Source organism: Geotrypetes seraphini, chromosome 12 (assembly GCF_902459505.1).
Source record: "Geotrypetes seraphini chromosome 12, aGeoSer1.1, whole genome shotgun sequence".
Lineage (NCBI taxonomy): Eukaryota > Metazoa > Chordata > Amphibia > Gymnophiona > Dermophiidae > Geotrypetes > Geotrypetes seraphini.
In genome coordinates, this window is record NC_047095.1 from 78,305,690 (window position 1) to 78,333,335 (window position 27,646).

A 27,646-nucleotide genomic window follows, 5' to 3' on the forward strand; every position below is an offset into this window, starting at 1 on the left:
TCTGGATGAAAGTATTTACTTTCTTGGTTGTAATGTTCATTTTTGTTTGAGAAATTCATATGTTTAAAAAAGTTAATGGGATTCTGAGGGAAGGACTGCAGTTGGATTCAAAAACATTCCACATTCCATCTTGTCAGGAGGCAAATGGAAAGTATCCTGTAAGAGTCTATGAGATGCAATATTACAGACTTTTTAAAGGACAGTGGTTGAATAGATGGACTGAATTGACTTGCTGATTGGAAAGACAGACTGAGGAAATGTTGGAGGATTGTGGAAAACAGTTTGAAGGAGATAAGTTATATATGATACTGAGAATGAGAAAGTATATTCTACAAGCAAGAGGACATTAATTAGAATGGATCTGCAAGCAAGATGTGTGTTGGAATATGACTTTGTGTGCCTTATAATTTTTAATTGAAAAAAAAAAAAGGGGAAGTCTGATGTGATATATGGAATAATGACATTGTAATGGAAAATCCATTAATGCAGCAGAGGATTTATTAAAGATGGTTCTGATATATAGTTGGCCTGGCATTAAAATAAAAATGACAGATATTGTGGTGGTCAATAATAAAGAAACAGGGATTATATATGTATGAGGTGAAGGATTTTTGATTGACATCATAAGGCTGAAATCGTGGCCGCTGCAAATCTTTATGAAAAATAGTTTGAAGAGGAGATTTTATATGGACCAAAGGATGGGAATGAGAATGTATAAGCAGAAAGTGAGAGGACACTAGTTGGTATGGATCTGCAAGCAAGAGGAGATTTGGAATGTGACTTTATGTGGCATACAGCACCTCATTTCAAGAAGAGGAAGTTTGATATTATGTATGGACTAAGGTTTTGCATTTGCAAATCTGTTAATGTAACAGTGGTTATAATACTGTAGGTTTTGCTAAAAGTTGGTCTGACTTTAATATACTTTTTGAAAAGAAAAAGTTTGGAAGGATGATTTCTAATATATATTAAATAATATTTAAAGGTGTTAATTGACTTGAGGGTATGGGGTGTAATCTGCTCTAAAAGGTGGATATGGTTTGGATGATTGTAATTTTAAAAGTTTATTTGATTATTTATTTATTACAAAGATATCTTATTTGTAATGAGTGAGTAGGGAAAAGATGGTTGATTAGAGAAAGGAAAAAAAAAAAAAGGAGGAGGTAATCCTTGATAAAGAAGTCTTGTTTGATAAAGTGATTTTCATTTAATATTATAATGATCTGGCTAATGGATTAGAAATTATAAATATAGCTTGTGGGGAGTTTATCTATTGCCTAGTCAAGGTGTGCGTTTCAAAGCTGGCATGTAATTTAAGGGAGGGAAGGGAGGGGGTGGGGATTAAGGGTATGGGGAGGGGTACAGGGGAGGGGATGGGATCTAATAATAATTTTAAAAAGGGGAAAAGAGGATATAATATTGATGTTGGGAATATTTTGGTTTATTGGTTTGATTTGACATAATGACTCTAAAGATTCTTTAACTAAATGTTAATGGTCTCAACCATCCGATAAAAAGAAAAAATACATTGCTATCAGTGTTCCCTCTAAGCGGGCGGGTGTTGTGAGCAAACTTTTTTCACCGTGAGCCAAAAATATCGGGCGCCAGCAAGTTATGAGCCAACTCGCCCGATTCTCCTCTCGCCGCCCTGCCATCTGCCGTACGCCTCTTCCGATCGTGCGCTGTGACGAGAAACGTGTGCGCTGCGATGTAATATTTTGTGCGCCAGCGCACGCCAGCGCAGCTTAGCGGGAACACTGGTTCAAATGGTTTTATTTATTTCCCCAAATTTATTTTTGTTATACGCATTGAAAATATTTGATATTGCGTTTAAATCAAAATCTCAATAAACTTGAAACGAGTGCCCGTGAGATTGTGGGAGGGTTAAATACTCAAAACTTAGAAGTTTTTGCTACGCCAGCTTTCTGGTATCTTTACATACAGTGGCGTACCTAGCATATGTAACATCCGGGGCCCATCATTTTTTGGCACCCCCCCCCCATCTGTAAGAAAAACATGATTTTTAGTAACAAACCACACGTCACACATGAGTACCTAGGAAAAGGCAGCATCTTACATATTGCAATGAGCAGTACATCAATACACCCATTGTAAAACTAAACAAGCCAGACCAGCACAGATCAATCCTACACCGTCAATCCTAACAGAAAACCATGTCTTTCGAACACACAGAACACAGAAAACACCTTCGCCTAGTAAGGAATATGTAATCACAAACTAACCCCTCCCTCTTTTACAAAACTGTAGTGTGGATTTTAGCTACGGAGGTAACAGCTCTGATGCTCATAAAATTCTGAGCATCAGAGCTGCTACCACCAAGGCTGGTGCTAAAAACGCTTCACAGTTTTGTAAAAGGGGGGATAAAATAAAAATACATAGACAAAGGTTAAATTGAACCAGCAAGAAGCTGGACTCTGCATACAATGCTTCACAGAAACAGTGACACATGTCTCCTAAAGCAATAAATAAATAGAAATTTTTTTCTACCTTTGTCTTCTGTGGTTTCTCCTTTCCTCATCTTCTTGTAACTCTCTTCCTTCCATCCACTGTCTGCCGTCTCTCTTCCCCTATATGGCATCTTCTCTCCTTCTATGCCCCTTCCAGAAACTGTATGCCTCCCCCTTCCATCTCTCCTTTCACCCCATTGGTCTGGCATCTCTCTCCTCGCCTTCCCTCTCCCACACCTCTCCTCATAGTCTGGTATCTCCCCTTCCCTGATTCTCTGGCATCTCTCTCCTTTCCTTTTCTTCCATCTTTCGCTCCCCCTCCATGCTCTCACCTCTCCCCCTTCCTTTTCCCTTAGACTGGCATACCTTCCTCCTACGCTCCAAGCCCTGGCATCTCCTTTAATTCCCTCCCTCATCTTCCTTCTCCCTCCAGCTGGGTACCGCAACACTCTTCCCTGCAGCTCTGCACTTCCCCACAATTGCCATGCTTCGGTTCCTCTTCTTCCTTCCTTCCTCCCCCCCCCCCCCCGCGGGACCCTGCGGCACCATCAACTCTTACTCCCTCTAATGTCGGCCCTGCAGCTCCAGACTTCCTCGCACCTTCTCCCCTCCCCTTTGGATCGCTATTATTTTAAATGTTATAGCCGCGGAGCTGTATCCATCAGTGGAGATGTCTAACCTCGGCCTGCCCCGGAACTCTTACTGCAACAGCCGCCCGTCTAGGCAGGAACAGGAAGTCACTGTTGCAGTAAGAGTTCCGGGGCAGGCCGAGGTTAGACATCTCCACTGATGGATACAGCTCCGCGGCTATAACATTTAAAATAATAGCGATCCAAAGGGGGAGGGGAGAAGGTGCGAGGAAGTCTGGAGCTGCAGGGCCGACATTAGAGGGAGTAAGAGTTGATGGTGCCGCAGGGTCCCGCGGGGGGGGGGGGGGGGGGAAGGAAGGAGGAAGAGGAACCGAAGCATGGCAATTGTGGGGAAGTGCAATCCCCCCAATGCGTCCCCTTACCTTACCGACGCGTGTGTGCGCTGTGAAGAGAAACTTTGCGCTGCGATGTAATATTTTGTGCGCGAGCGCAGGCCAACGCAGCTTAGCGGGAACACTGATTGCTATATTTAAAAAATCAGAATGCGGATGTCTATTTCATACAAGAGACTCACCTTAATGGAGATGAATCAAAAAAATTAATTGGTAATTGGGTGAAGGATTGTTTTTTTGCACCGGCGGTGGGGAAAAAAGCTGGGGTAGCTATTTTAATAAATAAAAAATGTTCAGCAGGATTTTGTATGGTGGCTGCAGATAAATTAGGAAGGTGAGTACATGTGAACATGAGTATGGGCAATAATACCGTGGCGTTATTTAATGTGTATGTCCCTAATTCGAATCAAATTGAATATTTTAAAACTCTACAACCAATAATTTTACCACTGGCTGCTAATAATTTGATAGTGGCAGGAGATTTTAATGCTGTTATGGACCCTTTATTGGATAAAAAACCTAGTAAAATTTTAAAATCTTTAGGGTTGGAAAATTTTATAAATTCTTGTAATTTAAAGGATATTTGGAGAATTCTTCATTTTAATGATTGAGATTTTTCGTTTTATTCACATGTTCATAAATCTTTTTCCAGAATTGATTATATTTTTGTTTCTGATGGGCTAATACAAGATGTTACTCAAGCCTCTATAGAACCAATAATTTTATCAGATCATGGTGGAGTGTGGATTAATTTAAATTTTAATGATCCAGATAATGTTAGGCCTGTCTGTAGATTTAATAATGCATTGCTTGCATATCCAAAATTTTGTGAAGAATTTCAATCAAAAATTGATGAATATTTTCAAAATAATATTACAGAGGAAGTGTCTTTAGAAATAATATGGGATGCTTTTAAGGCAACGATGAGAGGGCAAATTATATCATTTTCAGCCTATTCTAAAAAACAACTAAATAAGCAATTTACTGAAGTGGAACAAGAAATAAAAGACTTAGAATCGAAATTGGGGGAAGTGACGTCATCGCCACGGATGGGAGCTTGAACTGAGAGCTCCGTTCGGGCCGGCGAAATAACTATCATTTCGGTGTGTAAACGGCGCAAATTTTTTGTCCCCGGGGGCTGGTGAGGTGTGCGAAGTCACAGTGACCACTATGGCAACGCGAAAAAAGTTGCCCGGCGACAAACCCGGCCAGCGCACGATGGAACAAGTGCTGAGCCGGGCTGCACGTGGCAGCATGGGCCCTGAGACGTGCAGCGTGGAGGCGGCGAAATTGAGCGGGACCCTGGCGGCTGTGGCTGACATGGTTGTGGACCCAGTACCAGAGAGTACACCGATGGACCCGCTTACTAAAGCGGATATGCAGCGATGGATTGCAGAGGTAAAATCTGAAATCTCTGCGGTGGCGGTGCAGGTTCGGGAGGCGGTGCAGGTTCGGGAGGCGGTGCAGGAGTTGCGCACTGACCTGGTGGAGGTGGGCACGAGGGTCGAGGTGGTGGAGATGCGCATGGATAGCTGTGAGGACAGTGTAACCGGAATGCAGAGATCACTGGAGACGGTGTCTGCGGATTACCAACTTCTTCTGGATAAGGTCGAGGACCTGGAGAACCGCACCCGGCGTAATAATTTGAGGGTGCGGGGCCTACCGGACCTGCCTGAGTTTAAGGATGTTCGTGCTACTACAATCAAGCTGATCAGGTGGCTCCTGCAAGATGACACATTGGAGCCGGGACTGGAGCGGGCTCATCGCGCGCTGGGACCCCGGACACTGGATCAACCAAAAGATATAGTGTTGTGTCTTCAGAGCTTTGTCCTTAAAGAGCGGATCTTCCGCAGAGCCCGGGAGATGGGCACGGTCACCTGGGAGGGTCACCAGCTGGAGTTTTATCAGGACCTAGCTGCTGGCACGCTCCAGAAACGGCGGGCGTTCAGGGAAGTGACCAAGGCTTTGCAGCGCAGCAATTTGCGCTATCGTTGGACTTACCCTTTTGGAGTTGTTATTACCATCAACAGAGTCCACACCAGAGTTACCACAGTTCGAGAGGCTCGTGGGCTGTTGCAACAAGCGGGTATTGGGATCCCTGAGGAGGCTGTTCCGGAGGGAGGTGTGGTGCCTGGCCAGGGTGGGCGTCCTGCCTCCGCCCACTGGCAACGAGTGGAAAATGGATCACGGAGAGGGAGGGGTGGCTGAGGGGGTGGACCCCCTCTTCGGGCCTCCGCTTCTTCCTCAAGTGCTCCCCCCTGAGAGCTGACTGACTGTACTTGTTCTTTTCCTGTTTCTACTGCCAGTTTCATGTCTCGGCGGTGGGTCTTTGGACTCCCCCCCGGGGGAATGGACTGTTGAGTCTTGCCCCTTGGGAGAGTGTTTTGTGGGGGTTATACACTACCTGGTTTGGGATGAGGGGGGAGGGGGAAGTTGAAGGTTTTGGGTTTGTGTTATATGGGGGGTAGTGCAGTGTGGGGGAGGGGAGAGTGTACATTATGACATGGGAGTTTGAGGGATTGGTGGGTTGGGTGTAGGGGATCCTTGTACACACCGTTTTTGATAGTTGATGTTTGAGTGTGGGATGTGTGTAAGGGGCCATGGAGATGGTTCACTTCTTTGTATGTTGGTGGGAGATCTGAGGACTCACACTGGGGGGGAGGGGGGGTGGTGGGGAGGGATGGGGGGGAGAGGGGGGGAAGTGGGGACATATCTGTTGGGGTTGGGTTTGCATTGTCATTATTTTATTTGGAATATGGGGGCGTTTAAATTGGTCTCTTATAATATTAGGGGTCTCAATTCCCCCAACAAGAGAAGGGCCTTCTATAGGGAATTGCTCCGTTTGAGGGCTGATGTCTGCTTTGTCCAGGAAACACATTTACTGCAGTCCCATGAATCCTTGGTTGGGGATCACAGGTTCCCGCAGGCCTTCTGGGCTTCCCGGGTGGGCACTTCTAAGAGGGGTGGGGTGGGAATTCTTATTCGTAAGGGGATCCGTTGTGAGGTACGTAGGGTGGTGCAGGATCTTCAGGGCAGATACATTATGTTGGAGGCTCTGATTTGAGGGGGTCTTGTACTCCCTGGTAAATGTATATGCCCCTAATGAGGGTCAGGGGACCTTCTTTCGTGAGTTGGTCCCTCGGATCCTCAAGTTTAAGGGGGGAGCCCTGGTTTTTGGTGGGGATTTCAATCTTACAGTGACCCCTCATTTGGATAACTCAGGGAGGGCGGATCATTATGGGAGAAGGGATCGTAAACTGTTGCGGGAGGCATTGGCCAATCTGAATGTGGTGGACTGCTGGAGGTGGCTACATCCTTCGGTTAAGGACTATACTTACTTTTCGGGAATACACTCCTCATATTCTAGAATTGATTATGTTTTTGTGGAGCGGGGACTACTCCGGAGGGTGGAGTCCGCGGGGATTGAGTCCCTCACGTGGTCGGACCATGCCCCGGTGTGGTTGCGATTCCAGGGGGTGGGTGGAGGCTCGGGACGGAAATTTTGGCGTTTTAATGATAGTCTTTTAGATGATCCAGAGGTGGGAACACAGATCGAAGGGTGGATACAAGAATATCTAGATGTAAATGTGGAGTGTGGAGCTTCGTTGGAAGCGGTTTGGGAGGGGTTAAAGGCTACCCTTAGGGGCAGATTAATAGCCCTGTCGTCGGCCCGACAGCGTAAACGGCGGGAGGATGCAGCGGGCCTGTTGACTGTGATTGGTAGGTTGGAGAGTTTGCATAAGCGTTCTCCTTGGGATGTGAAACTGCGGGAGCGCTTGTTTCAGGCCCATCGGGATCTCCAGGCTTTAGACTTGGACAGATTGCACCACAACTTACAGCTCCTCCAACAGAGATATTTTGAGTTTTCTAATAAAGCTAGTCGACTGGTTGCACATCGTCTTAAGGTGCGACAGACGCGCAACCAGATCTTTTCACTCCGGGCGGCTTCTGGGGAAGTGTTACAGACTGAGGATGCTATCCGTGCCCGTTTTGTGGAATATTATTCCCAACTCTATACACCGGAAGATCCAGGGCCCTCGCGGGACCAGGATGCTTATTTAACTTCAGCAGAGTTGTCCCGGATTGCACAGGCTGATGTGGCGCGGTTGGACCGCCCTCTTACATTGCTTGAGGCTCGTAGCGCGCTGCGCTCTATGAAGCTTGGTAAGTCGCCTGGGTTGGACGGTTATACCGTTCGGTACTACAAACGTTTTCAAGATCTGCTACTGCCTCCTTTGTTGCGTTTTCTCAACTCTTTACAAGGGAACAGTACCCTCCCCTACTTCATGCGCTTGGCGGGAGTGACGGTGTTGGCTAAGGAGGGGAAGGATCCCCTCCAATGTGCTTCCTACAGGCCGATATCCTTGCTGGGGGTTGATACTAAGATCTTCACGCAAATTTTGGCGGACCGATTGATGAGTTGGATCCCTCGGCTGATCCATCCAGATCAGTCGGGCTTTGTGGTAGGCAGACAGGTGGGTGATAATACTCGTAGGGTCTATAACTTGTATGATCGGGCCGGGGGGGGGGGCGAGAAACGGTGTTTTTGTCTATCGATGCTGAGAAGGCATTTGATAGGGTAGCTTGGCCTTTTTTATTTCAGGTCCTGGAGTCTGTGGGTTTGGGTCCACGAATGCGGGACTGGATTCGGGTCCTATATAGTGGACCTTTGAGTTGCATCAAGGTGAATGGTGGTTATTCGGAGACTTTCTCTCTGGCAAGGGGAACACGTCAGGGGTGTCCCCTTTCCCCGCTCCTTTTCGCTTTGATGGTGGAACCCCTGGCGCAGCGAGTGCAAATGAATCAGGATATTAAGGGGGTCACGGTGCTGGGAGGGGATTTTAAGTTGGCCTTGTTTGCGGATGATATTTTGTTCACGGTGGAAGAACCTGCGACTTCCTTGCCGGCTATATTGCGGGAGTTGGATATTTATGGTGAGGTGTCGGGATTTCGAGTCAATGTTGGCAAATCGGAGCTCTTCAACATTAACTTGCCTGCTGACCGGGTATCCTATCTCCGAGACCGGTATCCGTTTCGGTGGGTTCAGCGTTCTTTGCGATATCTCGGGGTTTATTTTGGACCGCCGGGAGTGGATTTATATGACCTTAACTTTCCTCCGCTCTTTCGTCGTATTCGCCAAGATTTGCTTAATTGGAAAGATCTGTATTTCTCTTGGTTGGGCCGGGTGGCCATCGTGAAGATGATGATTCTGCCTCGTTTGTTGTTCTTATTCCAAGTATTGCCTCTTTGGGTGGGTAGAAAAACGTTAGAGGGGGTTCAAAGGCATATCTTTAATTTTATTTGGGCTGGTCGGCGGCCAAGGGTGAGTAGGAAGGTCTTATGTATGGGGAGAGGGGATGGGGGGTTGGGGGTCCCAGATGTGGTGAAATATTATCAGGCTGCTCAGCTGCGCGCTCTTTTAGAATGGCAGATGCAGACGCCGAAACCGTGGGTGGAAATTGAGCAAAATTTAAGTGATGGGGTGCCTTTGCTACATAGGCCGTGGGTGCCTGGTAGGGCGCGACTGGTAGGGGGGGTATCCTCAGTAGTGACTTCCTTGAGGGTATGGAATCAGACCCGAGCTTGTTTATTGGGGAGTAGGCGACATTCCTGGTATACTCCGTTGAGACACAACCCTGATTTTCCACCGGGAAGGGATGGGGGAGTGTTTGCAGACTGGGAGTAACGGGGCTTAGTTTGTGTGGGACAGTTGTGGGACCCGGTCCAGGGCGGTGTTAGACCCTTTACAGAACTCAGGGGTAAGTTTGGGTTTGGGATAAGGGATTTGTTCCCCTACCTACAGGTTCTCCATTATATTAGGACCTCGGGTCTTCTGGGAGACTTGAGGGGTGGTAAGATGCCCTTTGAGCTGCTATTGGGTCCAGTGCTTCGGAAGGGAGCTCTCTCTGCGGTATATAGGTGCCTTAATTGTCGGGGGGCTCCCCTTCCCTACATGAGGGCCTGTGAAGATGATTGTGGTTCGGCTATTTCCTGGGACACTTGGGGTGACATATGGTCGGAGATCTCCTCGGCGGTTATTGCTGCTTTGCTGATCGAGAATGGTTACAAGGTCCTCTTTCGGTGGTACTATACCCCTCAGGTTGTGGCTCGTTGGCAGGGAGGTGCGAGTGTTCTATGTTGGAGGGGCTGTGGGGAAGTGGGTACCTACTTTCATATGTGGTGGCAGTGTGGGCAGGTGTGTGGATTCTGGACTGAGGTCTTTGTTCGGGTGTCCCGGATCCTAGATGTCCAGATACCGGCCGATTGGCGACACGCCTTGTTGTTTTGGCATCAATTGGATCTGGCTTGGGGTGACTCGTTGTTTTGTAAGTTGGCATTCACTCCTGCTCGATTGGCCGTTGCCTCTTTGTGGAATCAGGCGCTCCCTCCCACGTGGGCCCTGGTGGAGCAACGTTTGCTTAATTGGCAGAACCTTTATCACTTAACGGCCTTGCGGCATGGTAAACTACATGGCTATGCTCATGTGTGGCGCAATTTTCGGGCTTCTGTGGGGGTTTGTGGTAGGGGTGGTCAGGGGCTTTGAGTTGGCCTTGGAGTTGGAATGGATGGGCGATGCTTGGGGGGATCCCATAACCATATTCCTTTCCAATTTTTGGTATCTGTTTGGAATTGACTATCTCTCAACCATATTGAGAGCTGTAGGTATTGTGTTTTGTCCCTGGGGGGTGGGAGGGGGGGGTATTGGCTGTGTTTTGGTGGGCATTCTAGATTGTTCTTATTAGTTTGTAGGACTTGCACATGTCTATGTTGTTGATTTAATTATGTGTGCTATTTTAGAGTGTGGTACTCGGCTCCATGTATTTTTGTTCTTGCATTTCATGTGCAATTGTTATGTACTGTTTGGAGTGTTTTTCAATAAAAGCTTTTCAATTATAAAAAAAAAAGAATCGAAATTGGTTAATAAGTGGGAGAATTCTACGTTACAACCTTTATTAAAAGCAAAATATAAATACAATGAGATTTCTTCTAAATTGGCTAAAAAAATATTCTATGTCAGCAAGCTTTGTATTATGGTAGTTCAAATAAGGCGGGAAGATTATTGGCTAATTATCTTAAAGTGAAAAAAAGAAAGATGAAAATGAATGCAATAAAAGATGAAAAAGGTGATATTCATTCTCAGATTGGTCCTATTTTAAAACAATTTTTAAATTATTATAAAAACCTTTATTCTTCTGAGTCTTATTTAAGTAAAGAAAAAGATGGTGTAGAGTTTTTAAATAATATTGTAGGTCCGAAGATTCCTGATCATATAAAAAGAAGTTTGGAAAATCCAATATCTTTACAAGAATTACAAACAGCATTGAAGTCTCTTAGAGTGGGGACCGCTCCTGGTAGTGATGGTTTTACGATAGAGTTTTATAAAGCATTTCAAAATACTCTTTTACCCCGTTTATTAAATTTATATCAGAATCAACTAAAGAAAGGTTGTATATCAGGCACTATGGCAGAATCATTAACTATTGTTTTGCCGAAGCCAAATAAAGATCCCATGCTGGTTTCAAATTACAGGCCTATTTCTTTGATAAATGTGGATGGTAAATTATTAGCCAAACTTTTGGCTATAAGTTTGGCAAAAGCTCTTCCTCACATAATTGGTATGCATCAAACAGGGTTTGTTGCTCAGAGACACTCTTCTAATAATACCAGATTGGCATTGCAAATGTTATATTTAACAAAAGAAATTGGAGATCCGGCTTTTTCTGTGTCTCTAGATGCAGAGAAAGCTTTTGATCGTGTGGAATGGACATTTATGTATCAGGCCATGGAATGGTTTGGTATTGGTTCGGGATTTATACAAATGATTAAAACACTGTATAGCTCTCCTGTTGCTAGATTATATATCAATAATAATTTTTCTGATTGTTTTAAATTGCAAAGGGGAGTTAGACAGGGATGTCCTCTATCTCCTTTACTTTTTGATATAGTGCTTGAACCCTTATTACTAGCTATTCAACAGGAAGAGGAGATACAGGGTATACCGCGTAAGGATAAAGAATATAAAGTTTCTGCATATGCGGATGATATATTACTTCATTTGAGGAATCCTGAAACAACCATTCCAAATTTATTGGATTTGATAGAAAAATTTGGAAAGTTTTCAGGATATAAAATAAATTGGACTAAATCAGAAGTTCTTCCTTTAAATGTGCATTGCACAAAAGGATTATTTGATTCATTCCCTTTTATATGGAAAGAAGAAGGAATAAAATACTTAGGTATATGGATAAAAAATACACTTGATGAGACAATTATAATGAATGAAAAAATTTATTGCAAAAAGTAACAGAGTTATGTGAGCAATGGAATCCTTTACAATTATCTTGGTGGGGAAGAGTTCAAACTGTCAAAATGATGATATTGCCTGTGGTTTGTTATCAAATGGGAATGATACCAGTTTTTTTTCAGTTGTCTTTTTATAAAAAATTAAACAATATTCTTAGTAAATTTATTTGGCTGGGTAAGGCTGTAAGAATTGCTCTAGTGACTTTACAAAAACCAATTGAGGAGGGAGGGGTAAATTTTCCAAATTTTTATAGGTTTCATCAATCCTATATCTTGCGCCAAGGTATGTATTGGGTCCTCCCAGAACTCATGGAGAAGCTTCCAGATTGGTTATGGTTGGAGTGGCAGCTCATGTCTCCTATCAGGCTTCGTCATCTGCTTAGCATTAAAATGCCTAGAATAAGGAAAACCAATAGGATATTAATGGACACATGGACAACATTAAAATATGTTAACAATTTAACTCCTATTACTATTCAAAAATCTACTTGTCAAAACATATGGCTGAACTCCAAGATACGAATAGGCGGTTTTATGATTGTCTGGAAGGATTGGATTGAGGCAGGAATATGTACTTTAAATGATGTTATTAATGATGGTAAGCTGCTGGAGTTTTCACAATTGCAACATAAATTTGGTCTTGATAAAAAACAAAGTTATAAATGGTTGCAATTGAAGCATGCCATTCAGGCAGGGTTCCCTGAATGGAAGTCTTTAAATACTCATTTTACTCTAGAATTCTTATGCTTCCAGGCAGATTTTCTGGGTCACCAGGCCGCGCAGTGGTATAAAACATTATCTGGCTATTTAAATAAAAAACCAAGGACTGTACTTAGAGATATTTGGAGCATTGAGATTAAGCATAAAATTAATGCATCTCAATGGCCACGTATTTGGTCTTGGAGGATAAGATGTACATTGTCTGCGTCTATGAGGCAAACATGGTTTTTCCTGTTGCATAGAGCACTCTGGACCCTTGTTCGTTTACAAAAATTGGATTGCTCTAAGTCTAATAGATGTTGGCATTGTCATCTTGAGGCTGGAACCCTAGATCATTTATTATTTTATTGTCCTTATTAATAATTTTTGGAAATTGATCTGGGGACAAATAAATTGCATGTTAGAGAATCATGTGGCCCTGTCATATGACACAGTTTTGTTTGGGATGTCTATGAGGGCCAAAAGTCAAATCTCCTCGAATAATAATAAGCTGTTAATGATTTTAACAGGAGTTGCCATCCAACAAATAACATACAATTGGAAAGACTACAGGGGGTTGAATTACTGTTTCTGGTGGAGTTCGGTGTGTCATGTGTATGAAATGGAAAAAACATTGGCGATTAAGAGAGGATATTATAAGAAATTTAAAGATGTGTGGGGACCATTAATTGATTACTATAATAAATAAATGAATTTATCCCCATTTAGTATGTATAGGGTGGGAGGGTGGATGGGTGGGTTTTATGACATTAGGATGAGTAGTTACAAAAATATTTGGAAAGGGAGGGAGGGGAGGTAATTTATGGTATAAGACAAATAAATGATGGAGGAAATTATTCTTGGATGTAAATCAGGCAATGTGATGATCATGGGAGACTTTAACTTTCCGGGGATAAACTGGAATTTGGGAACGTCAAACTGCGGCAGGGAGATAAAATTCCTGGAAATGATAGGAGATTGCTTCATGGAACAAATGGTAGGAGAACCAACAAGAGGAAATGCAGTCCTGGACTTGGTCATAAATGGAATTTCTGGAAGAGCGACTGATGTAAAAGTTAAGGCCCCGATAGGGACAAGTGATCACAACATGATCTATTTTACCATTAGCATCGGAAAGAGGAAACCAATCAAGAATAAAGCCACGACCTTTAACTTCAAAAAAGGCAATTATGACGGCATGAGATCCATGGTTAGAAAACGGCTCAAGAAGAACAAAGCAGAAATCCAGACAGTTGATCAAGCATGGTCTCTGTTGAAAAACACCATCACAGAAGCACAGAATCTTCACATACCAAAGATATCTAAAAGAAGGCGAAAGAAGAACAAAGGAGAACCAGCATGGTTATCAAAAGAGATGAAAGATGCAGTGAGGGAGAAGAGGAACTCGTTTAAGAAATGGAAACGAGAACAAACATCAGAGGCTTGGAACTGTCACAAAAGAGATCAGAAAAAGTGTCACAAACTGGTAAGAGACGCCAAAAAAGTCTATGAAGAAAAGATAGCACAGGAAACCAAAAACTTCAAGCCCTTTTTTAGATATATAAAAGGTAAGAAACCAGCAAGAGAGGCAGTGGGCCCTCTTGACGATCAAGGAAAGAAAGGGGCAATTAAGGAGGATAAGCAAGTTGCCGATAGGTTAAATTCATTCTTTGCCTCTGTCTTCACAAATGAGGACATTTCAACAGTGCCAGACACAGGAAAGATATTTACCGGAGGCATAGAAGAAAGACTCACAATAGTAAATGTGACGTTGGACATGATATACTTTCAGATTGACAAACTGAAAAGCGACAAATCCCCTGGACCGGATGGAATTCACCCGAGGGTATTAAAGGAACTTAAGGTCGAAATTGGTGAATTGCTACAATCTGTGGCTAATATGTCAATTAGAACCGGGCAAATACCAGAAGACTGGAGGATAGCAAATGTTATCCCAATTTTCAAAAAAGGATCAAGAGGTGATCCAGGGAACTATCGACCGGTGAGCCTCACTTCGGTTTCTGGGAAGATAATTGAAACACTGATTAAAGACAACATTGTACAACACTTGGAGGATTACAACCTAATAAGGGCTAGTCAACACGGATTCAGGAAAGGGAAGTCGTGTTTGACAAATTTACTACAATTCTTTGAGAAAGTGAACAAACAAGTGGATAGTGGAGATTCAGTGGACATAGTTTACTTGGACTTCCAGAAAGCGTTTGACAAGGTTCCGCATGCAAGGCTTATGAAGAAACTACTAAGCCATGGAGTAGGAGGAGAAGTGCACAGATGGACTGGCAAGTGGTTGGAGAACAGAAAGCAGAGGGTTAACATAAATGGGAAATTCTCGGACTGGGAGAGGGTGACTAGCGGAGTGCCCCAGGGCTCGGTTCTTGGGCCTATCTTGTTCAATATTTTTATAAATGACCTGGAGGAGGAAACAACTTGCAATATAATAAAGTTTGCAGACGATACAAAACTATGTCGGGCTGTTGACTCTCAAAGGGACTGCGAGGAACTCCAGAAGGATCTGAACAAGCTAGAAGCATGGGCAACAAAGTGGCAGATGAATTTTAACATAAACAAATGCAAGGTGATGCATCTAGGAAAAAAAAACAAAGAACACAAGTATAAGATGTTGGGGGTGACATTAGCAAAATGTGAACAAGAAAGGGATTTGGGGGTACTGATTGACAGAACCCTAAAGCCTTCGGCACAATGCGCGGCAGCGGTGAAGAAAGCAAACAGGATGTTGGGCATGATTAAGAAGGGGATCACGAGTAGATCGGAAGATGTAATAATGCCACTTTATAGAGCAATGGTCAGACCGCAATTGGAATACTGTGTCCAACACTGGTCTCCATACCTCAAGAAAGATATAATTCTGGAAAGGGTAAAGAGGAGAGCCACGAAACTTGTCAAGGGATTGGAGAATTTGAGCTACAAAGAGCGCCTTGGGAAATTGGGACTGTTTACCCTCGAGCAGAGAAGACTGAGAGGGGATTTAATAGAGACTTTTAAATTAATAAAGAGATTTGATAAAATAGACCAAGAAGAAGCATTACTAACTTTTTCGGAGGTGACACGGACAAGAGGTCATAGACTGAAACTGAATGGCAGCAGGTTCAGGATGGATATCAGGAAGTACTTTTTCACACAGCGCGTGGTGGGAATTTGGAATGCTCTCCCGGAGGATGTTGTGACAGAGATTACTGTTCTGGGATTCAAGCGCAAGTTGGATGCACACCTTCTTGCAAATTGTATTGAGGGCTATGGTATATCTGGGTCTCCAATCAGGAGTACTTAAATGGGCCGCCGCGTGTGCGGATCACCGGACTGGATGGACCTCAGTCTGATCCGGTGAGGGCTCTTCTTATGTTCTTATGTACTTATGTTAGATGATTGTAAAGTTTCAAGTGAAAAATGTATAGTATGACTTGATTTATTGTACACTTGTTTGTATAATGTAAAAAGGAATAAAGATATTAAAAATAAAAAACAAATACATGGCCATTGAGACGCAGAAATTTGATGCTTAATCTCAATGCTCTAAATATCTCTAAGACCATTTTTAGGTTTTTTTATTCATATAATCAGATATCAATTTATACCACTGTGCGGCTTGTTGTCCCAAGAAATCTACCTGAAAGCACAAGAATTCCAGACTATACTGATTATTAAGAATTTTCCATTCAGGGAACCCCTCCTGAATAGCCTGCTTCAGCTGCAACCATTTAAAACTTTGTGAATTATTTAGACCATATTTATGCTGCAACTGTGAAAACTCAAGCAATTTACCATTTGAAATAACATCATCTAAAGTCTGTATACCTGCAATAATCCAATGCTTCCAGACAATTTTAAATCCGCCAATTTGAATCTTGGAGTTTACCCATAAAGATTGATTTGTAGATTTATGTAATGGATTAGGTATTAAGTTATTGACATAATGCAGTGTTTTTCAAGTATCCATTAAAATTCTATTTTCTTTATATTTCCTAGGCATCTTGATACTGAGAACATGTGATAAATGTAAAGGAAACATGAGCGCCATTCCAAATACAACCAATCTGGGACATTTTCCATGAGCTCTGGGAGGACCCAGTACATAGCCTGGTGTAAAATATAGGCTTGATGATACCTATAAAATTTAGGAAAATTTACCCCACCCTCCACAATTGGTTTTTGTAAAGATACTAAAGCAATTCTAGTCATTTTACCCTGCCAAACACATTTTGTAAGGATACCATTTAACTTTTTATAAAAGGACCCTTGGAAAAAAATTGGTATCATACTCATTTGATAACAAACCACAGGCAGAACCATCATTTTAATAGTTTGAATTCTCCCCCACCAAGAAAGATATAAAGGATTCCATTGCTCACACATTTCTGTTACTTTCTTTAATAAAAGTTTTGCATTCTCTTTTATTGTGTCTTCCAGTGTATTTTTAATCTTAATACCTAAATACTTTAATCCGTCTTCTTTCCAAATAAATGAAAATGTTTCAAATAGACCTTTAGTACAATGCACATTAAGCGGAAGAATTTCTGACTTATTCCAATTTATCTTATACCCTGAAAATTTTTCAAATTTCTCAATCAATTCCAGCAAACATGGAATGGAAGTTTCTGGATTTCTCAAATAAAGCAGAATATCATCTGCATATGCAGAGACTTTATTTCCCAATCTGCATACCTCTTCTAGACTGACCATCAGCCCTGTCAGTTTCCTGTCTTCATTTCCAGCATATAGCCTGCTGGGTTCCGGAATGTTGTGTATATCCTCTTTGGTAAATACAGATGCAAAAAAATGTGTTCAGTTTGTTGGCGATTGCTTTGTTCTCCTTTAGCACTCTCTTTATTCCAGGGTCATCCAATGGTCCCACTGCTTCCTTCCAGATTTATGAAAGGACTTTTCAATGTCAAACCACCGCTCAAACTGCCTCCAGTGGTTTGGGATCTCAATGTTGTCCTAGCACAATTGATGAAGCCTCCTTTCGAACCAATAGATTCGGCTCATCTTAAATATCTCACTTGGAAAGTGGTTTTTCTCATTGCGCTCACTTCTGCTAGACAAGTCAGTGAGCTCCAAGCTCTAGTGGCTGATCCACCTTTCACAGTATTCCATCATGACAAGGTGGTCCTCCGTACTCTTACCTATAGTGGTTTCAGAATTTCATCTCAATCAATCCATTGTTCTTCAAGTGTTTTTTCCAAAGCCTCATTCTCATCCTGGAGAAACAGCTCTTCATACTTTGGACTGTAAACATGCTTTGGCTTTCTACTTGCCATGCGCTCAACCTCATAGAACTGCTCCACAACTTTTTGTCTCCTTCGATCCAAATAAGTTGGGGCATCCTGTTTCCAAGCAAACCATCTCCAATTGGATGGCTGCTTGCATGTCTTTCTGCTATGCTCAGACTGGTCTCCCTCTACAGGGTCTAGTCACAGGACATAAAGTTAGAGTTATGGTGGCGTCTGTAGCTTTCCTCAGATCAACTCTTATTGAGGAAATCTACAAGGCTGCTACTTGGTCCTCGGTTCATACATTCACCTCTCATTATTGTCTGGATACTTTCTCCAGATGGGATGGCCCTTTTGGCCAGGCAGTCTTCCAACATTTATTCTCCTAAATTGCCAACACTCGCACCATCCCATTCTGGTTAGCTTGGAGGTCACCCACATGTTGAGAATATGCTGCCTGCTTGTCCTGGGATAAAGTACAGTTATTTACCATAACAGTTGTTATCCAGGGACAGCAGGCAGATATTCTCACAACCCACCCACTTCCCCTTGTTGGCTTCTTAGCTAGCTATCTGAACTGAGGTACCTCAGAGGAGACGCACAACCTACGTTCAGTGGGAAGGCACTCATGCATGCGCAGTGCAGCACTCGTGAACTCTTTGAAAGTTCTACAAGCAATTCTGCTTACGAGGCTGTCCGCTAAGGGACTCCGTGGATTACATCACCCACATGTTGAGAATATCTGCCTGCTGTCCCTGGATAATAACTGTTACGGTAAGTAACTGTGCTTTCTTTCTCTATAACACTGCTAAAATCCAACCCTTCCTTACTGAGGTCACTGCCAAGACCCTTGTTCATACCCTCATCACCTGTTGCCTAGATCAGTGTTCTTCAACCGCCAGTCCATGAACTGGTGCCAGTCTACAGAAATTTCCTGCCAGTCACCAGGGGCCGGCACATGCATGTGGCCTGATACAGTGTTCTTCAGCCACCAGTCCGCAGTGCGATCGATGCGGCGTTATCTTCAGGCCGGCTTCCTCTTCCCCGACTGTCTTATTTTGATCACACTGTCAGAAGAGAAAGATCATTGGAGAAGGACATCACATTTGGGAAGATCGAAGGAACCAGGTGAAGAGGGCAACCTGCAATCAGATGGCTGAACATTGAAAAACAATTTTATAATAGCACAGAAATTACACTTCACCAAGGGTAATCAGTCAAAATAGACCAACTTAAAGGGTGAAAAAACCTTAGTCCCCCCCTTCAGTGCCCTAAAGTGCATATAGGTTTTATCACGATCCTCAGCGGCACCACTTGGAGCTCAAAACATTCTCATTGCTCCAAGCTTTACGTGTCAATTCGTCATCGGACCAGTATTTTATATTATATTTTTATATATATCTTTTCTTAACTTTTGATATTTTTACATTATTAAGACTTCAAGTTTTAAGCATATCACTTAGCTTAATCATGTGGTCTCTGGCAGGGGATTATAACACCGACATGTTTCGCTATGCAAGCTTTATCAAGGATAACCCCTGTTAAAGAACAAAAGTTAAAATTAATATTTAAGAAGATTGTTGTCAAAGTAACCAATCATACTAATACCCGAACAACATTAAATTTCTCACCTCAATGTAATATACCGCCAAACTCTGTGACCACTGTATGTGCAGAGATGGCGGTGGCGTCTTTTGCAGAAATTAAATAGAGCATAACCCGGGACAACTGTACCCACGTGATTACGTGGCCACAGTGTCACAGGACTGCTTGCCGGATTTAAAGCTACAGGCTCAAATTATTTGTTAGAGAAGACTGACAACCACCCAGAACCAAGACTAGATCAACGTACCCCACTCTAATTCGCCATTCAAACCCTTAGGTATTACTGTGTCTAAGACATATATCCAGCGCTGTTCCTTATAATTTAGCCACTCTTCACCATTACCCCCCTCCCAACCCGTAGCAAGGCTCTCTATTACCCGCAATTGAATCTGTTCCATACTATGCTGACTATCCAAAAAATGTTCTACCAAGGGAGCCTACATAGTCCTAGTTTTGACACATGACTTATGCTCGTTCAACCTTATGTGTACGGGCCTAGAAGTACGGCCCACATACACAAGATTGCACGGGCACACAATCACATACACTACATTGGTTGATTGACAGTTTGTATTGCTAACAGACTTTATTACTTTGCCTGTGTGAGGGTCCGTCCCTGAGGAGCCCTGAATAGCGGTGGCACACCATTGACAGTGCCCGCACTCCATATGGCTACCCTGCATCTGTTCTCTATAATTTCTCAATTTTTGCTGGATCAATACCTGCCCTATGGTCTTCCTGTTTCTAAAAGAGAACATAGGTATTTCGTTGAATATCGGGTGCACCTGCAATATATGCCAGTACTTTTTTATAAGATGTGATTGTGATTGTGTATGTGATTGTGTGCCTGTGCAATCTTGTGTATGTGGGCCGTACGTCTAGGCCCGTACACATAAGGTTGAATGAGCATAAGTCACGTGTCAAAACTAGGACTATGCAGACTCCCTTGGTAGAACATTTTTTGGATAGTCAGCATAGTATGGAACAGATTCAGTGGCGGGTAATAGAGAGCCTTGCTACGGGTTGGGAGGGGAGTAATGGTGAAGAGTGGCTAAATTATAAGGAACAGCGCTGGATATATGTCTTAGACACAGTAATGCCTAAGGGTTTGAATGGCGAATTAGAGTGGGGTACGTTGATCTAGTCTTGGTTCTGGGTGGTTGTCAGTCTTCTCTAACAAATAATTTGAGCCTGTAGCTTTAAATCCGGCAAGCAGTCCTGTGACACTGTGGCCACGTAATCACGTGGGTACAGTTGTCCCGGGTTCTGCTCTATTTAATTTCTGCAAAAGACGCCGCCGCCATCTCTGCACATACAGTGGTCACAGAGTTTGGCGGTATATTACACTGAGGTGAGAAATTTAATGTTGTTCGGGTATTAGTATGATTGGTTACTTTGACAACAATCTTCTTAAATATTAATTTTAACTTTTGTTCTTTAACAGGGGTTATCCTTGATAAAGCTTGCATAGCGAAACATGTCGGTGTTATAATCCCCTGCCAGAGACCACATGATTAAGCTAAGTGATATGCTTAAAACTTGAAGTCTTAATAATGTAAAAATATCAAAAGTTAAGAAAAGATATATATAAAAATATAATATAAAATACTGGTCCGATGACGAATTGACACGTAAAGCTTGGAGCAATGAGAATGTTTTGAGCTCCAAGTGGTGCCGCTGAGGATCGTGATAAAACCTATATGCACTTTAGGGCACTGAAGGGGGGACTAAGGTTTTTTCACCCTTTAAGTTGGTCTATTTGAACATTGAAAACAAACATGGGGTTGATGCTAAAGGACCTTAGCACAAAACCGATTTATTTTTAGATCTGTAATTCATCAACTTGCTAGGACTTGAACATGAGTCGATGGCACCTAACTAACTAGCTATAAAAGGATGGTGAAAATAGACATTGCTTGGGAGCTTCTCTTTTGTTTTTCCTTTAATTTTTCCTTATTGTGCTCTGGCCCTGGCCTTGTTCTTGAAGATTTTCTGCTTTTGTCTAAGCAATATATGATATTGTATTACAATTTTCTTACATTTTAGGGGCCCTTTTACTAACCTGTATTAGGTGCTAATGTACCTTAAAATGTCATATGGTCTTTGTTTTTATGATATTAATGTGTTTCTTTTTATATGTCATTATTTAGTGTCCCCTGAAGAAGGTGTTATCTTTGAAACACCGAAACAGGGATCCTTGTTGGGACTCTTAACATTCGTTCATTTTAATAAAGACTTATATTGGTTGATTTAGACATCCACCTTGTCTTTTATTTGTTGTTGCATTTTTATCCTAAGACAAGGGGCTCTTCTTTTTTTGCCATATTGTCATGTCCTGCGGTAAGTGCAGGACTAAGGTAGTATGATGTATGTGTTAGAATATCAGTGTGATGCATTAGTGCTATAATAAATACACAAGAGTGTGAGCATAAGGGTTGGAAGTCCAGGGTATACTTCAGGCATCAGTATATTGAAGACATCATAGTGGGATACACCCTTACAGATTTTCCATTTAGTGCCTAATTTCTGTCTAAAAGATGGTAGTGGCCCTGATGATTTCAGGTTTTTTGACAGGGATATATTTTTATCTTTCTCAGCTATCACCAAGCTCAGGCTGCTGTGCAGCAAGCTCTACCACGACTCCATAAACTCCAAGTTCCTACAAGGCGTCCAGAAGATTACTTTGCAGAAATGGCAAAAACTGACCAACATATGCAAAAGGCATGTAGCTGAATCATGTGTCTCTTTATTTCACCTGTGGTTCTTGTATGATTTTCTGTTCTTGTCTTAATAGATTTTGCAGATGTTTTTACTTTGATTTTTTTCTCCAAAGATTCGGCAAAAACTTCAGATCAAACAGGTGGCCATAGAGAAGTCTGAGAAAGCCAAGCAGCTGCGAGCACTGAAGAAGTATGGTAAAAAGGTGAGTTGGGACTAGAACATGAGCTTTTTAAGTGGATAATACTACTGAGTGAGCAGTGTAGGAGTAAAAGTAAGAGCAAAAAATAGCATTCAAATAGTAGTCACAAGAGAAAGGCAATAGCAAAGGCTCAGAGGACGATAAGTTTTTGCTCATCAGTAAAGATAGGAGGTATTAATCTTTTTTTTAGGTATATGATGAAAAGGGGGAAGATAAACAGAACAGTAATGAGAATTAAAGGGGAGAAAGGACTTATGTACTTCACTTTGGCTTTGATGTTATAATGGACAGATAAGAATAGAGTGAGGAATCAAAGGCAAATGGCGGAAGGCAAGTAAAAACAGGGTGCATAGTGGAAAGTAACAGGCCTATATAAGAACCTAAGAATAGCCATACAGGGTCAGACCAATGCTTCATCTAGCCCAGTATCCCATCTTCACGGTGGCCAGTCCAGGTCACAAGTAGCTGGCAAAAACCCACATAGTAGCAACATGCGTTCAATTCTGGTCACCTTCTCTCAAGAAAGATAGCAGAACTAGAAAAGGTTCAAAGAAGAGTGACCAAGATGATAAAGGAGACTGAACTCTTCTCGTATGAGGAAAGACTTAAAAGGTTAGGACTAAGCTTGGAAAAGAGACAACTGAGGGGAGATATGATTGAAGTCTATAAAATCCTGAGTGAATCGATTTTTTGCTCCACCAAAAATTATAAAGACTAGGGGCTCCTTTTACTAAGCTGTGATAGTGTTTTTAGCGCACGCAGGATTTTAGTGCATGCTAAACCTGCGCTACGCGGCTAGAACTAACGTCAGCTCAATGCTGGCATTAAGGACTAGCGTGCGGGGCAATTCAGTGCGCGCTAAAACCGCTATCGCAGCTTAGTAAAAGGAGCCCTAGGAGACACTCAACGAAGTTACAGGGAAATACTTTTAAAACCAATAGGAGTAAATATTTTTTTTTCACCCAGCTCTGGAACGCATTGCCAAAGGTTGTGGTAAGAGTGATTAATGTAACTGGTTTTAAAAAAGGTGTGGACAAATTTCTGGAGGAAAAGTCCATAATCTGCTGTTGAGACAGACATGGGGCGGTAGCATGGAATGCTGCTACTATTTGGGTTTTTAGAGAAAACACACGGATCCCTTCACAATGTATCCAACCCACAATGGAATATCATCAATTAAAAAAGGGGTATTTCAGATAATCCACAAAATATTTTGCGCAAAAGTTTTTTTTTACACACTAGTCGCAATTTATCTGTAACTCAATATAACATATAACTCCTATTTCAGTTGAGACCGTTCATACGGTACCCCATTTAATAAGTTCAAGTTCAAGTTTATTGATTTTGATATACCAACCATCAAATTAATATCTAGCTGGTTTACAATAAGATTACAGGATAGAAAAGAAAAAAAAAATAACAAAATAAGCAAACTCCCAAGTGAAAAATAAACTGGGAAGTTGAAGTATCATATAAAGGCTATAGACTCAGTATATAGAACCTCTTATAACATGTATATTATTTCAGGTCCTTATCCTGGATTGATGAAATGCCATATAATCATTTACATCAAACCTCCTTCCCACCCTTAAGTATGAACTTTATTTCTATTTAACTGTTAAAACTATCTAACTGTTAAAACTATCTAACTGTTGAAACTGTTTTAATTTATTTAATTTCAAACACGAAAGACTCAAAAAAGAAAGAAGAAAGAAAAGCTAAAAATGTGTATATATCCAAAATCAATTGGAAAAGAGACAGAAACACTTCTCTCAACAGCTCTTTGCCAGTGCCAACGTTGGTTAACATTCCAATACCAACGTTGGCACTAGCAAAGAGCTGTTGAGATAAGTGTTGCTGTCTCTTCTCCAACTGATTTTGGATATACATACACATTTTTAGCTTTTCTTTTTTTCTTTCTTTGTTTTTGTTTTTGAGTCTTTCATGTTTGGTACAAAAATTAAATAAAACAGTTTTAACCCAAGTTAGATAGAAATAAAGTTCATACTTAAGGGTGGGAAAGAGGTTTGATGTAAATGATTATATGGCATTTCATCAATCGAGGATAAGGACCTGACATAACATACATGTTATAAGAGGTTCTATGTACTGAGTCTATAGTCTTTATATGATACTTCAACTTCCTAGTTTATTTACTCTTTGGAAGCTTCGGTCCATTAGAGCATATTTTGATGTTTCATCATTTAGAATTTTGGTACCATCCCTTATACTAAGTCAGCTAGATTACTGTAATATTGCATATTTAGCAATTTCTCAGAACAACATGCAGTGATTATGATTGGTGCAAAATGCGGCAGTCAGGCTGATCTTTGGGCTGAAGAAATTCGATCACGTCACACCTTACCGACTTCTGCATTGGCTGTCGATGGAGGCGCATGTGAAACTTAAGTTTGGCTTTTTCTGTTTTTAGGTTTTATTTGGGTTAGCTCCTAAATATAAACATAGAAACATAGAAAGATGACGGCAGATAAGGGCCATAGCCCATCAAGTCTGCCCACACCATTTACCCACCCTCTTAAGTCTACTGACCCCTAAAGTACAATAATTATACTGTCATTCTACTGACCCGCCAATTCAAGTCCTAGTGACCCTATCCCTTGGCATGACCTCGTAGGGATCCCACATAGGTATCCCATTTGTTCTTGAAGTCTGGGATGCTGCGTGCCTCGACCACCTGTACTGGAAGCTTGTTTCAATGCTCAATCACTTTCTCCGTGAAGAAGTACTTCCTGGCGTCTCCACGAAACTTCCCTCCCTTGAGTTTGAGCGGATGTCCTCTTGTGGTCGAGGGTCCCTTGAGAAGAAAGATATCCTCTTCCACCTCGACCCGTCCCGTGATGTACTTAAAAGTCTCAATCATGTCTCCCCTCTCCCTACGCTCTTCGAGAGTGTAGAGCTGCAATTTGCTCAATCTTTCTTCGTACGGGAGACCCTTTAGCCCCGAGACCAACCATCCGCTGAACCGATTCAATTCTGAGCACATCCTTACGGTAATGTGGCCTCCAGAATTGCACACAGTATTCCAGATGAGGTCTCACCATGGCTCTGTACAATGGCATCATGACTTCAGGTTTCCTGTTGACGAAGCTTCTCTTGATACAACCTATCATCTGCCGTGCTTTAGATGAAGCCTTCTCCACTTGAGTGGCTGCTTTCATGTCAGCACTGATGATTACTCCCAAGTCTCGTTCTTCCGTAGTCCTTGTTAAAGTTTCTCCATTCAGGGTGTAGGTTCTGCAAGGATTTCCGTTACCGAGATGCATGACCTTACATTTCTTGGCGTTGAAGCCCAGCTGCCAGATCAAGGACCATTTTTCTAAAGTACGCAGGTCTTGCTCCATAGCATCCTGTAGATTATAGCCGTTTACTATATTGCATAGTTTGGCGTCATCAGCGAATAAGGTTACCTTGCCTTGAAGCCCTTGAGTTAGATCCCCAATGAATATGTTGAAGAGGAGTGGGCCCAGGACTGAACCCTGTGGCACTCCGCTAGTCACCTCTGACATTTTAGAGAAGGTACCGTTAACCACCACCCTCTGAAGTCTGCCACTAAGCCAATCTTTAACCCATGCAGTTAGAGTCTCTCCTAATCCCATCGATTTCATCTTGTTCAGCAGCCTGCGGTGTGGGACGCTGTCAAACGCTTTGCTGAAGTCCAGGTACACGACGTCCAAGGACTGTCCTGAGTCCAGTCTTCTTGTTACCCAGTCAAAGAAGCTGATTAGATTGGACTGGCATGACCTACCCTTGGTGAATCCATGTTGGTTGGGATCCCGGAGATTTCCCTCGTTCAGGATCGTATCTAATTTATATTTAACTAGTGTTTCCATGAGTTTACACACTATTGAGGTGAGGCTTACCGGTCTATAGTTCGCAGCCTCAGCCTTGCAACCCTTTTTATGTAGAGGAACGACATTGGCTGTTTTCCAGTCCAACGGAACTATCCCCGTACTTAGTGAGAGATTGAATAGCATTGTCAACGGTTCTGCCAGAACATCTCTCAATTCTCTGAGCACTCTTGGGTGTAAATTGTCCGGACCCATGGCCTTGTTTACCTTTAGCTTTGCCAGTTCGTTGTAGACGTCCCCAGGTGTGAATTCAAAATTCTGAAACGGGTCATCCATGTCTTGTTTTATCATCAACTGTGGTCCGTGTCCCGGTGCTTCGCGGGTGAAGACTGAGCAGAAATATTCATTTAGTAGTTCTGCTTTTTCTGAATCTGCCATCGCGTAGTTTCCGTCCGATTGTCTAAGGCGTACTATACCGTCTGTGTTCCTTTTCCTGTCACTGATATACCTAAAGAAGGATTTGTCCCCCTTTTTAATGTTTTTTGCCAGAGTTTCTTCCACTCGAAGTTTGGCCTCCCTAACTGCTCTTTTGACCGCTGCAGATCTGGTCTTATATTCTACTTTAGTTTCTTTTCTCTGCGTACGTTTGTAGGAAAGAAATGCTTTTTTCTTCTCCTTAATGAGGTGCGAGATCTCTTCAGTGAACCATTGGGGTTTGTTGTTTCTTTGTCTTTTATCTACTGATTTTATGTAGCGATTAGTTGCTTCGTGTATAGATGATTTCAGGTACGACCACATAGTTTCCACATTGTCGGTCTCTGCTTGGTCCTGCAGCGTCTGATGAACGAAATCTCCCATGCGTGCGAAGTCGGTGTCCCGGAATTTGAGCACCTTTGTTTTTGTAATTGATTTAGGGGATCCTTTCCCAAGGTTGAACCATACCATGTTATGGTCGCTGGAGGCTAGCGTATCTCCTACCGCGACCTCTGAGACGCTTTCCCCGTTGGTGAGTACCAGGTCTAGGATCGCCTGGGCCCTAGTGGGCTCCGTTACCATTTGTCTGAGATGTACTCCTTTTATGGAGGTCAAAAGCCTCCTGCTGCTGCTGGTTGTTGCTGAAAATGTGTTCCAGTCTGCAAACTTAAAAAATATCAACATCTTTTTTTGTATCAGGCAGCATTATGGGGTAAAGATTTGGAAAAACGGCTTTTGCTTACTAATACTTATGAGAAATTTAGGAGACACCTAAAAACATATTTGTTCCTGAAGCACTTAGGTAGCTGATTTCAAAATTTTATACAATGATTGATCTTTAAGGTTTAAGTTATGAGCTTTTAGCTTTGTAACTTTTATTCAATCTGTAGCATTTTGAATTATTGTAAACCGCATAGAACTTTACGGTCCTGCGGTATATAAACTTTTTATTATTATTAGTTTTCACTTGGGAGAATTTGCTTATTAAATGGGGTACCGTATGAACAGTCTCAACTGAAATAGGAGTTATATGTTATATTGAGTTACAGATAAATTGCGACACTAGAGTGTAAAAAAACTTTTTTTGCAAAATATATTTTGTGGATTATCTGAAATACCCACTTTTTTGATTGATA

At 42.2% G+C, this 27,646-nt stretch overlaps 1 protein-coding gene across 2 annotated transcripts in view; it reads left to right on the forward strand.

The window, feature by feature from the left end:
* Nucleotides 1-27,646, forward strand: part of EBNA1BP2 (EBNA1 binding protein 2) — a 201,046-nt gene that overhangs the window by 76,993 nt on the left and 96,407 nt on the right. For both annotated transcript variants that reach the window (XM_033916176.1, XM_033916177.1), the window contains exons 5-6: nucleotides 21,905-22,028; nucleotides 22,141-22,230. In XM_033916176.1, the coding sequence (XP_033772067.1) occupies nucleotides 21,905-22,028; nucleotides 22,141-22,230 (214 nt within the window). The remainder of the gene's footprint in view (nucleotides 1-21,904; nucleotides 22,029-22,140; nucleotides 22,231-27,646) is intronic.